The 13,412-nt window shown below is 41.6% G+C and overlaps 1 protein-coding gene across 1 annotated transcript in view; it reads right to left on the bottom strand.

Moving 5' to 3' along the window:
* Positions 1–626: 626 nt before the first annotated feature.
* Positions 627–13,412, bottom strand: part of megf8 (multiple EGF-like-domains 8) — a 45,604-nt gene continuing 32,818 nt past the window's right edge. Inside the window, exons 38-44 of the mRNA XM_083889773.1 lie at positions 10,902–11,097; positions 10,645–10,813; positions 9,617–9,809; positions 9,356–9,526; positions 8,727–8,857; positions 5,391–5,523; positions 627–4,345 (exon numbers count right to left, since the gene is read on the bottom strand). Coding sequence (XP_083745899.1) covers positions 2,846–4,345; positions 5,391–5,523; positions 8,727–8,857; positions 9,356–9,526; positions 9,617–9,809; positions 10,645–10,813; positions 10,902–11,097 — 2,493 coding nt within the window. The 3' untranslated portion in view covers positions 627–2,845. The remainder of the gene's footprint in view (positions 4,346–5,390; positions 5,524–8,726; positions 8,858–9,355; positions 9,527–9,616; positions 9,810–10,644; positions 10,814–10,901; positions 11,098–13,412) is intronic.

Raw genomic sequence — 13,412 nt, 5'->3', positions numbered from 1 at the left:
ATCCACATGCCAACCCTTCGCCGTGTTTTTAACTGCGGTTTCTGCATTTATAACACTTAGTACAAGCTTTTAGAGTTAAAAGGAGACACCACAATGACTCCAAACAATACTTCTAACATAGATACTACGCTTGTATCAGTATTTATATAAGATAGTAAAAAGTACAAACACGGACACTAAAGTAGCATCAATAGTTACGGCTGATCCTAAAATTATACTAAGCTACTAAAGTAGTTACTAAAGACACTAAAATAACAGCAATTGTTATTAGATCCTAAAACAGTATTACATAGCAAGTTGGTAAAGATACAAATTCTACCACTAGTTGCTAAATATACTACTTGTTAATATGATACTAAAATAGTCACTTAAATATTATCACTAGTTACTGAAGATACTAAAATAGCTCATTATTACTACTGTCTACTGTTGTAGATTATCAACAGTAGTGGCCCTTGAATAGCATCAATCATCATGGTTTTGACCTCTGCACAAAACACGCACACACACCATCTTGTTCCACAGAATTTATTTAAGTCGACTTAGGACAGAGAATCGTGAGGCAACATTTTGCACAACACTGTCCCCTTTTTGAAAAAAAGAAGAAACAAACAAACATAAAAGTTATGTACAAAAATAAAGCATGTTAGGAAAACAGACAATTATACAAGACAAAAATGAAACTGAATTAATGTAGATTTGTGGAGGGCTGCTATAAATAGTAACAATATTTATTTGAGCTTTATTTGCTTTACTAAGCTGCGAGTATTCAGTTCATGACAAAACCTCCTAGGAAAACCAGTAGCACCACTTGAGGTCGTCCATGACACGGAGTGCCATCGGAGGCTGGACGATGACCACTCTTTAGTGTTTCACATGAATAACGGGGCTCTTGCCTCCATACAGTGCAAAAAGGAAAACAAACAAAAACATTAACGTCAACACATTGTTTCAAACATTTCTCACCAGGAGAACATCTCTTCTCATTATCAATGGAGTTTTGATACAGTATTTTTCAACCACAACCTAATGTTTTGATTGTAATGTTCCATACATTTAATGTCAACAAAATGTGATCAACTTTTTTCATGTTTATGGACGAGTTTGGTTGTGTAATTAAATTATTATAGGGTAAGGAACCCCAGGCTTGCATTAAAAACATGATCCTTCATTCTTTTATGTACAGAAAACATTGAATTTAACAATATATATAAAAAATGGAACTGTTCCTCCGGGAGCTGCACCACACATTTCCATTAACACAAGTGTAACCCAAGTGACTCACAGACAAGCCAAGAAGTGAAGGCAAATGAGCAGAAAAACAAATGACAATTTAACATAGCAGGTGAAGGAATATGCAGGAACATACTCACCAGTCTTGTTTAACATAAACATAATAGCTTACAAGCCTGCCACGTATTATGTTACAATTACACAATTAAAATAGAAACATCTTGCAAGCAACCTTTTTTTCTCCTGCGCTGAGCTGACAATCAGAAGTTTGCACATTAGGTTGAAACAATATTAACAGTTCTTTGTTCTAAATGGCAACTTCAACTTTGATTGTCACTTTTTTGGGGGTATAAAGCACATGTTGGTTCCAAAGTGACCAGATGGTGTCTTTCTTAACATCTCTGTTGGTTAGTGAGTATTAACACGAGTCCAGCTTCAGTCTCTGCGTGAGGCTGACTGTCCAGTGTGCTCATACCTCTCGTTATCACTGTCAAGGATGCAACACTGTTTTTTTTTCTGTTATCAAGGCGTTCTAGCAGTTGTAGTGCATTATAAAGACAGCTGGCTTGGTCATGTGAAGCACTGAAAATCAGTTTAGCAATACATAATACAATAAAAGACAAAACAACACATTATACAGTGTATGTACAGTTGTGTTCCGAATGCTCATGTTAACAGATTGTGACTGAAAGATATTTGAGTTTTCCCATGTGTGGGTGTATGACATGCTGACACATGCTGTCACTGAAAGACTCACTTTCAGCATTTTCAAGCAGGAGTTTGGGTCACTCTGTGGGCACCTAAGCCTATAGAGAAATACAGTGATTTTATATCACAGGACGCAGAATTTATTGATCCACCACTGTCTTTTAAATGTTTCATTTTGTGAGTTCTGTGTTTGAAATAATTTGTTTATATAAACTTGCCAAATGAGGCAGCAGTAAACCAGCCGCTCCTGCCTTCTTTGACCGAAACACGCAGATTTTCTCAATGAAATTTGGTGTAGGAGAGTGAGTGAGTTTATAAACTTGAGGCGTAGATTCAGAATCTAATTTTCTTAAACCCGTTTCCATCAAGTGGAACTGTTCAGTTTGGTACAGTACGGTACATATTTTTTTTGTGTTTCCTTTACGAATACTGCCAAAATAAACAAAAATAACCAGCCCCTACCATCAAATTTTTGGCTAACTTCCTTTGAGGTGCCAGAGTAAAATGGTACGGTAAGGTCAGGGTGGAGCTAGGCTCTGACTCCAAGTATCACACTGAAAAGGCCATCGCGACCACACCCTACCTACCAAATGAAGGTACTGTTCTTAGTCGAAATGCAAGCCTGACCCAAACCAAACCGCACCATGATGGAAACACAGCATTTGTGTCATTGCTGGCAGCCATGTTTTCAGTTAGTAAGCGTCTTTGTCTCACAGTCAGCTTTGACTCTCTGTCAGCACCTCATACAGCCATACATAAAGAAATAAAAGAACTATCCTTTATGTCTTTCTTTTGGGCTCTGCCTTTCAAAAAATGTATTTGATATATCTATGTCGAACATTTTACAGATGTCTCCCATCTCTTTTATCCCTGTCATGTTTAATTGATATATTTTTCTGTTGCTCTACATAGCCATAGTGGTCAGGTGCTGATGCCCCAGAAGCCCCTTACGTCCCACGCCTGCTCCTGGGTGCCCCCCTCCGTTGCCGTGGCCACAGTATTCTTGCAAGTTCTGCCGCAAAGTAACAAGTGCGGAGCCCAGACAGGCACGGTTTGGAGCCATGACTCCCCCGGGCAACTGGAAGAGGACAGTGGCCACTCCAGCCATGCCGTCATCTGTGGGCTCTAGCGTAATGGGCCCCACTTTAAAGGATGAGTAGGAAAAACCCATGAGCTGAGAGAGGAAAGGGTCGGAGCGGCAAAAATGCTGGTAGCCGCTGTAGGTGGATGGATGGTGGTGATGTGAAGCTGGGTTGCCAGCAGTGGTGCTGGCATAGTGGTGGGTATTCAGGTAGTGCAGGGGGAGGTGCTGACCACTGTTGCCACCTCCACCCAGAGTAAGGTGATGGTGGTGATGGCCTGTGGTTCCAGAGCCTGGGTCATGTTTGTAGGAGACACCTCCAGCTCGGCCCCTCTGACCCACCACCACTCCTCCTAACTTGCTTGTGCGGGCATGTGCAAGTGAGACAGTGCTGCCCCCCACCCCTCCTCCAGACGAAGGCAGGTAGATAAGCTGAGGCTCCTCTGGCTCAAGATATATAGTGAGTTTCGCAAATGGTCTTGATGCCATCTTGGTCATCTCCTGAATGTGGCGACGTTGCTCCCGACGGAAGTCCAGGAACTGCTTAACCTTCCACAGGAGGACACAGACGGAGAGGAAGAGGAAAAAGCAGGAGAAGAAAACTGAGAAAAAAACAAAGAGATCTATGTGTGCTTGGTCCTGACGCAGAAACAGCAGACCCTGGGACTCTCCCTGTCTCTCGCCAGTTCCCACGCCTCTCAAAGCAATGTAGAAGCGGCTGGACTTCAGGGAGTGCACTTCATGGGGGAAAGTGATGACTACACGATCACGAACGCGTCGCACGATCAGCACCGTCTGTGGTTTCCACACAATGATATAGGTGATGAGTCCTTCAGCGTGCTCTTCCCGAATTTCTCTATCTGACCCTGGAGCTTTCGCTTGCAGCTGCAGTGGGTTGTGGGAAAGCACGGGGCCTCCAAAGCTGGATGAGGTGTTGGCAAACACTTTAATAGGAGACGGAGGTGAATCCTTATCCACACCAGCTGTCGTCCCCCGAGTTACGGCTTCCTCCTCAATCTTAATGGTGTGAATCCCTGTATACCGGTCCACGTCCACGATGAAAGTGTCATGAGAGTTGGACACGTACAACTCCACTTCACCGAAAGTCACATCAATGGTGACCCGTATGTCCACATTGGTGAACTTTGGCTGGGCTGCAAAGAACACAGTACGGCCCTTGGGGAGGTTACGAATGGTGGGATCGTGGAAGCAGTTGGTCTGGGATGTGGGGTCAAAGCAGCACTCTGTGTCCACATTGAATTGACGGTAGCACTGACGCCCATTCACTGGTGTGCCATTAAATGAGTCTTTGCATTTGGCACACTACATTGAGAGGATAAAGAAAAACAATTTGAGTGAAAACTAATAAGGCATACCAAAAATATGGACATTCTTTTTAATTTCGTCAATAAAGACAATAAGAAAATATTATGATACACAGAAAAAAATCTTAAAGGGATTGTTCGGAATTTTGAACATAAGACCTATTTTCCAACTCAGCCGGTGTGATGGAGACGTCTGGAGACGTTTTCAAGAAATTTAATTCAGTTCTTCTAGTTGCCGAGTTTGCTGATGCTATGGCTAGCGCAAGTCAATGATACATGTTAGCATGGCATTAAAAACACTCCACAGTGCTGACTCCACAGTGCACCCGAGGCAAATCGATTGTAACGGCAGACTATCGATGTACATATCTGTGTTGATAGAATAATATTTGAAACAAAACTAACGTCGCATCGCATGGATTTTTGAGGGACTACTTTCTCAGCACTATACTTCCGCCGCTGCCGGAAGTATGACGCGCTGCTGCCGCTGCTGAGACATAAATCCTTCAAATTGCAAGGTTGCTTTTATTTCAAACATTCTATCAACACAGATATGTACATCGATAGTCTGCCGTTACAACCGATTTACCTCGGGTGCACTGTGGAGTCGGTATGAGTGTTTTTAATGCCATGCTAACTTGTATCATTGACTTGCGCTAGCCATAGCATCAGTGAACTCGGCAACTAGAAGAACTGAATTAAATTTCTTGAAAACGTCTCCATCACACCGGCTGAGTTGGAAAATAGGTCTTATGTCCAAAATTCCGAACTATCACTTTAATGTGTCATTGTAATGTTTTTAAAGTTGCTACCATTGCTGATTATATTTTACATGTTGGGAACATCATGTGCTGTATTTTAATGTTATTATTGCTTAGGTTTTACATTTGTTCTCAGCTTTCTGCCCAGGGACACATGAAAACATATGAAAATTAGCTTCTTGCTAACACAGGTGCAGCCATAAAGCAGGACACTGTCACCGTCAACTAAACTGATGACTGAATTAAAAACTAAACAACTTAAAATGTCTAGCATGTGCATACCTGTTGCCTGTAGCAGTCTTTGCGGTCACTCTGAGGGTTGCTCAGACAGGATGAGGTCTCAGTGTTGTTTTGACAGGGGCAGCCTGTGCCATCATGTTCATTACATGTGTCTGCATGGCCATTACACTGACACCTGTGATAAAAATCCACATAGGTTAGAGCAGAAATGAAAACACAAGTGATCCAAACACTATACAAATAAGAACATTGAATGATTACTGGACTGACTGCAGAAAACAAACACTTCTTTTAACCCTCAAATAACAGAGGGCACAAGACACACAAAACTTCAAACAAGGAAGTAAAAGGGAAAGAAGAATCAGTATATGGTAGTTAATTTATGATGTGAGCATTGCATATCGGTGATCAATCCGATCTAATAATCCTGAAATTGTTCATAAAATATCTTAAACTCCTTGTAAGTGAGTCTTCTGAGTTTAACACAATCTGAAACACTGGGGTGTGTCTACTAAAGGCAGAAGTATCAGCTGCATTTGAGCTAAGACTTCCATGGAAAAGCTTTAGTGACATTCCTTTTTTATTTCTGATATTTGTTGTAAGTTGGAGAAACATGAGACAGTTAGGGTTGTTTTTTTTGCCAATTTTTTTACAGTGAGCCTTGCTGATTAGACAACAGAGTGATTCTCTTTGGACACAGAGGGAAGTTGAAGATTAAACTGTGAAGATGTGTGCCTGATCAACAAATATTAGACACTCATAAACTGGTTTACATCTCAGAATAGTGGATTTGGGGGTTAGTTAAGCCCAATTTATACTCCTACATAAAGTGCTCTGCGTAGGTTAGCCTCTGTGTCGTTTCGGACTGCACTAAATATATTGTGTCCGTCACTCCGTCAAGGGAAAACGGAGACGGCAAGAGCTGCGATTGGTCCTCAGGACAGGACGAGCCAACACTGCTCTGTGCCGGCCCACAGCGTCCGAGCGTCCACCGCTGACAGCGTCGCTGCCAAACTATAAATATGTAATATCTTAACCTCTTCTTCGCGGTTGCCCCTGGTACCGAAGACAAGCGTCATAAAGCGTCATAAAACCATATCTAACTTTAACAAACACAGACATGCTGCATACCAACAGAAAGGTCAGAAACTCAGCTAAAAGCTCATATAAACCATTCTTATGTACATGAAACACAGTTAAAACACAGACGGAACAAACCAGCAGGACCGAAAAAAACCTTTACAGCGCACACATTGAAAAGTGCCACCGGAGCGTCAGCGTGATTATGTACCTGACAGTGTTTTGCATTACGTTCATCTGCACAATACCATAGACCGTGATATCAGAAAATAATGTGCTATGTCAACTAGTAATATCAGCACAATAACTGTTGAGGAATACAGAGCGAGACTGAACATAGGAGAGCAGCTTCGCGGCTGAGACACAAATAGACCGCGGGACGCTGCCACTGTTGCGAGCGGGTGCGTCTGCAGTTATAAAACCAATCAACGATTATTAGACTAAAACATTGAAATATGCTAATAATTCTGATATGTTCATATTAAAAACGGATGGCGCAAACTGATATGCCAAGTTTGTAGTCGAGCTGTGAAAAGCAAACCGTTGCTTGCAAAGTTTGCATTCCACTTTTTTACTGTCATCTACTTTTGAAAAATGCTGCCACACTGCTAATGTTTTTGACATGGATGAGACAGGACTGACTGTAGCCTCAAATGAAAAGCTCAAAATTCACGTCTAATTTATGGTAACGCTAATTTGTCTGTCGCTCATGAGCCACGGAGCGACAAAACAACCCCTTGGGCTGGACTAAATCAAAATAGTGGAAAACAAGGGGGGTGTTCTCTGAAGACAGGCTGTTACCTGCGAAACACGGGTGCTATATCACACCCCTATTAGACTTGGTAATTTCCTCCTAATGAAATTCACCATAAAAAAATAATAATAATTAAAAAAATGTAAAAAAATTAGTCGACCAATCACAATTTTGGTCGAGCCAGAGCGTGTCGACCAATTAGTCGACCAGTTGACTTTGACTTTACAGCCCTACACCGGAGCAAAACCACTTCTAATGAAGGACTACACTTTCCAGCATGCTTTGGGAACAAATCCTGGTCTTATTGATCATTACAGAGCGACATTAGATCGTTCTGATTAGAGAAGGGCGAATGTCCGCATAAATGCGTCATATGCATTTATGTCCTTTTGACTCGCTAATGAAGTGATTCACACGCATTTAGAGACCAGAATCTGATTCTACCGGTTTAGAGGTTTAAAGCGAGCTGTCAATCGCCCTAATTGACCAAGGTAAGCCAGAGCTATGGCGATGCGTAACTGAAGACGCTGCAGAGTCACTGAGTTGTTATTACGCACCGCACAGGGAGCATCGATTTACAGCATCAAGTTTTTTTGTTTTTTTTTCAAAAACAAGTTCTTTTTAGACCTGTAGTGACATATAAATAAAATTAAATGGGTTTTTAATAATTTGGTAACTAAGAAATCTCAAATGGCACAGAAGGTGTCAAACTGTGCCAAAAGAGAGAATGCCTAGACATCTCTTTACTAAAACCTCTGTCATTTCACTCTGCTTCACTTCAGCAGCATCAGACTTTGCACAGCTCATGTCCACATGTTGTTACATGACCACAATGTGTTTTTCACGCTCCTACTGCATATTTTAAAGGTGATATTTGCTTTAAAATGCAATATTTTCTTAAGCGAGAGAAAAAAATCCTTCAGATATGCTGTGTTCCATGTACATTTACTCTGACACAGTGGCATCTACAGTGAAACTTACACCTTTGGTGGAATCTCACAAGTGTTATCTGTATTTTGATACCAAGATAATCCACATAGAGCTTGAAACAGCAGAGATTTACTCTATTTAGTTTGGGCATGTCACTTTCGAGCAGGGACTCCAAAAAGAGGGTCAGGGAAGAAGTGGTTAATACACAAACCACATGTTTAGACTCTAAATGGCCAATTTCTCGCCTCAAATTATCTTAAAACTGCGTTCCGTGACACAGAAAAGTGGGAAGCGGCCACTGTTTCAACAACAACAGTCGTTCTCTCTTGGACGCCATTGCTCATTGTAGCCAAAAGCACAACAACCTTGCGTAGCGACCCCTACTGATCGGGCGGGAAATTGCAGTGCGTATCTGTCACCATGACGCAGAAGTATGAAGGCTCGAGGGGTCTCCGTGTTTACAGTCAGATAACGCATTATGCAGTCGGAGAAGTATAATGTGGCCTTTACACTTTAAAATGCCAACCACAGAAGTATAACAGGGACTTAAAAAACCTAAAATGATACAGTATGACATATAACGGATTTTTAGAGCATCAGAAGTCATTACTCACTTCTCACACTTCCCCTGCAGCAGGAAGTAGCCACTGAGGCAGCTCTCACACTTGTCCCCGACACTATTGTTCTGGCAATTCACACACACAGCATTCTCTTCTGTTGGACCCTCAGACACAAAATTCTGAATCTGAAAAGAAGTAGAAATATTCATTTTAAATTCAACAATCAGATAACTTAATATAATTCAAATTACTTTTACAAGTTTAGCCACAAGCTGTTTTCGTGACACAAACAATTGGAATAAAAGTCTGATTGAAATAAAAATGATTAAACATGCTAAACTGAAAACTTGGATCTGTTACAGACCATTCAGAAACACATTTAATTCCGAACGAGAGGGCTGGTATATGCCAATCATTTGGATTAGTGTTCAGTTGACCAGATCATGACTTCCTGGTTTGGTGTTATCAAGTGTCTGATCCTTTTTTGTTACTGCTGTATTTCCATTCCAAAAAAGAATAATGGACAGACACGTGTAGCGTTTTGTCCAGCTGAACCTTTGATGCATGTAAGCACACACCACAATCAGATGATTACATTTTGTGTCCATGTAAACAATGGAATTGTAAATTCCAATCGGAATTATTCTTTTTGGAATCAAGACATTTTGAACATAGCTACTTACTGTGTTGGGACCCAAAATGAAAAGCCGTGGGTTTTCAAGAGCCTTCTTATGTTCATCCTGGGACAGACACACAGCACTGTTTCCCCTGCAAAACTCCCGACATGGACGACATGTTCCGCCACCCTTGGCAGAGCCCACGAATAGTGGCTTACACTTTTCACAGTGTTTTCCCTTAAATAAAGTGAAAGTAAAATGAATACAAATTCATGTGGAAAAGTAAGTGTTTAACTTGCGTTGATGTGTAATATCGTAAGCACTTACTATAGTGTTATTGTGGCACTCAAGGCAAACATCTGGTTTGTTAACTCCAGCACAGTTGCTGTGTTCGTTACAGCTGCACTGAGAGGAGCAGTTGTCCCCTACAAAGCCAAAATGACAGCGACAAACTCCTGGAGACACACATGTCCCGTTCACACAGCCTTGAACACACACAGGCTCACACTGACCAGAAACACTGAAAAGAAGAAAAAGAAGAAAAAGCCATTGAGGTGAACCTGCCGTCTCACCATGAACAACAAAGAAATTAAAGTTATACAGTAGTTCAGGTTTTTTGAAGTGTGGTTGTATGGGGTACTTGACACATAGTCAGTACTAATTGACTGACTCACACCCCCTGTGCCTGCATCCAGCTTGAGACATGGTTGCTTTTGCTGAAAACATGGCTGAGGACTGGGATTAGGTGTGGGAATTTCACAACATTTTGAGAGTCGAATGTCGAGGTCCATGTGTCGATTTTTTGTCGATTTCAGCAACAGCAGCAATGTGGGGGTGGAAACTATTCTACAGTGTACTACTTCGTTTTAGGCTCAAAAACATGGCTGTAATGTCCATTATTGACCATCAAGCAGCGATAATAAAAATGAGGGGCAAAAAAAAAGAGAGAGAAACTCTCCGCTGGCACAGGTGTGTCGCCAGACAGCTCAGGTTTTTGAACCTGCGCTTGTTGTGTCCACCAGAGTGCAGTATCTTGACTGGGTGAGATGCCGTCTTCATTCGTGTAGACGGCTTATTGTTGTGTCCCCCACCCCCGTCCTAAACATTAGCGCAAGCTCGTTCGCACTGCACGCACACACACACACGCGCTTGGACACGCACAGCCACTGGAGATAACAGCTGTTGTCACCATTACGTCACGTTACAGGTGACTGGCCACACACTCATCCTACAAACCAGCCTTTGAGCACCACAGACGCCTCTTCCAACAACCACACTTCAAAAAGAGCTGTGAACTATCCCATAATATACCCATTTTTCTCTACAGTATATTGAGTGTTGGGTCCTGATCTCACCTGCTGAGTATGTAACCCTGCTTGCAGGTGCAGTGGTATCCCTGGGGTAGATCATGACAGTCCTGGGTGATGTTGCAGTGGTGATTGCCGTTAGCACATTCATCCTCCTCTGGACAGTGGAGGAAAGACCAGCTGCTGTTTCTCAGCGGACAAACACCCTCACTCACACCTGGGAATTAAGAATAAAGTGAATTATCGGTAAGAAACGACAGGAGATTACATCTGTAATCCTGAGCTCCTATTTAGAGAATTCTCACCATCAAGTCCTCCCTGCAGACATCGTCCAGCACCGTTACCCCCACGAGTGGCACACCAGCCACACTGAGGCCGAGAAATGCACTGGGAGCACTGGGTGAGCTGTGAGCACTGGGGAGAGCAAGAGTCCCCACCAGACAGCAGACGACCACACTGACCTGCTTCACACCGCAGGGGCACAAAGGAAGGGCTCATGCACTGCAAGAAACAGAGGGAGGGAGGTTAGCTGCCAAAGAATAAAGTTAAAATGTGCATTTCGCTTACAACCAAACTATTGGTTGTTTAAAAAATAAAATAAAAAATATATTAATTTAAAAAAGAGCAGAAGGAAGACAATCTGTATATATTGGTGCAGCCTTTGGGGGTGGCTAGAGCCTAAATTTACACCATCACTCAACATACTTCCATATTGCAAGTTTCAGTCGTCTCTTTATCATCCCGATTTTTATATCCACCAGTCAGCTTGTTCATTAGTTTTATATCAATATTGTTGGTACTCTTTTCTTTGTTTTATTCATGGATGGATTTGATGAAGCTGTTTATGTCATTGAGTTTACTGGGAGGACAATGGAAATATAAGTAATGGGTACATTAGTTGAACCATTCAAGAGAGCAGTATGAAGAAAATGCTTTGGTCGAATTGATGAAGAAATATGATGACAAAATATGGACTGTGGTTTTCTCATCGTGATAAGGTATCTGTGATGACTTTTCCTGGTTTTAAATGCATGATAATCATTTAATTAATTATCTTGAATACATTTATGAAATACACTAAATATCACAAATTAGATATTATACTGTATCTAGATTTTTCAATATATATATATATTGAATAAAAAAAATAGACTCTAAAAATGTGACTTGACAGCCTAATTATTTGTGTTGTTGCAGAATTTGACCACATTTATAGGCAATTTCATTGTTTCTAACACACATAAATATCATTAAAAAGCCAAAGAAATAAATGAACCACGCATTATCTGAAATTTAACCCCTAATAAATTAACCAGGTATTATTTGAAATGAAAGGTAATATTAATAATAATATACTGTATATGTATTGTATTTTATGCATGTAATACAGATCATTAACAGTAGATATTTCATTTTAGAGTGTATTGTCACTCTCCTTTGAGAAGCACAATCATCTCATGTGCAGCTTTATATATGAAATACATTGGGATATTGCCTAAAAGTATCTAAAGACCATAAAACCCAGCCCTAGTTGAATGGGTGAGACAAAAAACTTTTTTTCAGTTTCCGCTTCGTTTGACAAAGATAAAAGTGTTTAAAACAACGATTAGCCTTAGCTATGGCCCTCATGTACAGGTGCTGAATATGATTAAGAGAATCACCAGTTAAGACATCAGTAGCAAAACAAGTACTTTTGACAGCTTGTTTTTTTTTTAAGATTTCCAAACTCGAACAACAATAATAAACTAGCACCGCGAGCGGATCTGAACGTGTGCCCACGCCACCACACGAACCCGTTGATTCACCGCTTGCGGTGCAAGTTATTTTCAATACTAGTTATTTTCAGCAGCGTCCACAGCCATGTCGGGCTGCAACGGCATTGGGACGTGCGCAACAAACACGTCAGAGAGGGTCCCACGGTCTCCCGTTCCAAGTTTCAAGAATCGTGCGACGTACGGCAAAGTTAAAGGGCACTTCCTGTTTAAAATGTCCGACTTCCTGTTGGTGAAAGGCTTGTCCGTAAACGTGTTCAGGGAAGTTCACTTGTCTCACGTGTCAAGTTTCGTGCAGATCGGACAATGTTAGACTTTACTTCCTGTTGGGAGGTCATCTTTTGCAGACATGTTCAGAATGGGTCCCTGGTCTCACATATTGTTTCGTGCAGATTGGTCAATGTACAGCAAAATTAGAGGGCACTTCCTGTTTAAAATGGCCGACTTCCTGTAGGGTCAAAGGCGTGTCCGTAAACGTGTTCAGGGAAGTTCCCTTGTCTCACATATCAATTTTCATGCAGATCGGACAATATAAGACTTTACTTCCGGGAGTTCCACTTCCTGTACGGAGGTCATCTTTTACAAACATGTTCAGGACGGGTCTCTGGTCTCACCTATTAAGTTTCAGGTGGATACAGCAATCCCTGTTAGAGCAGCATTAAAAACTGTAAATTTAATTCTGTCTGGTGTCAACAGGGGGCGCCTTTTTCGAAATTGAATATTTTCATATAGACATGTTTAGGACGGGTCTCTGGTCACGCGACTATCCCGACCGGGCGTGTTACAGCAGTGGCGCGGTGCCTTGGGAGCCATCACGCGATAATCTCGAACGGACGCGAGTTCGCGAGATCCCGCGATGTGTATAAAGGAAACAACAACACAGCTTCTTTCATTCTCCCACGTGGAAGAACTGTTGATCTGGTGTCATAAATTATTTTATGTTTCTCCACTTCAACAATCAGTCTCTCGTCATACATTATGACTCTCTGAGACGCTCTGATTAATTGATTAATTAACTATTGACCTCGTAGCACCGGTCACGAC

This window comes from Microchirus variegatus (assembly GCF_963457635.1).
Source record: "Microchirus variegatus genome assembly, chromosome: 1".
In the NCBI taxonomy this organism is placed as follows: domain Eukaryota; kingdom Metazoa; phylum Chordata; class Actinopteri; order Pleuronectiformes; family Soleidae; genus Microchirus; species Microchirus variegatus.
Note: the sequence above shows the minus strand (reverse complement) of the source record. Positions and strands in the feature narration are given on the sequence as shown.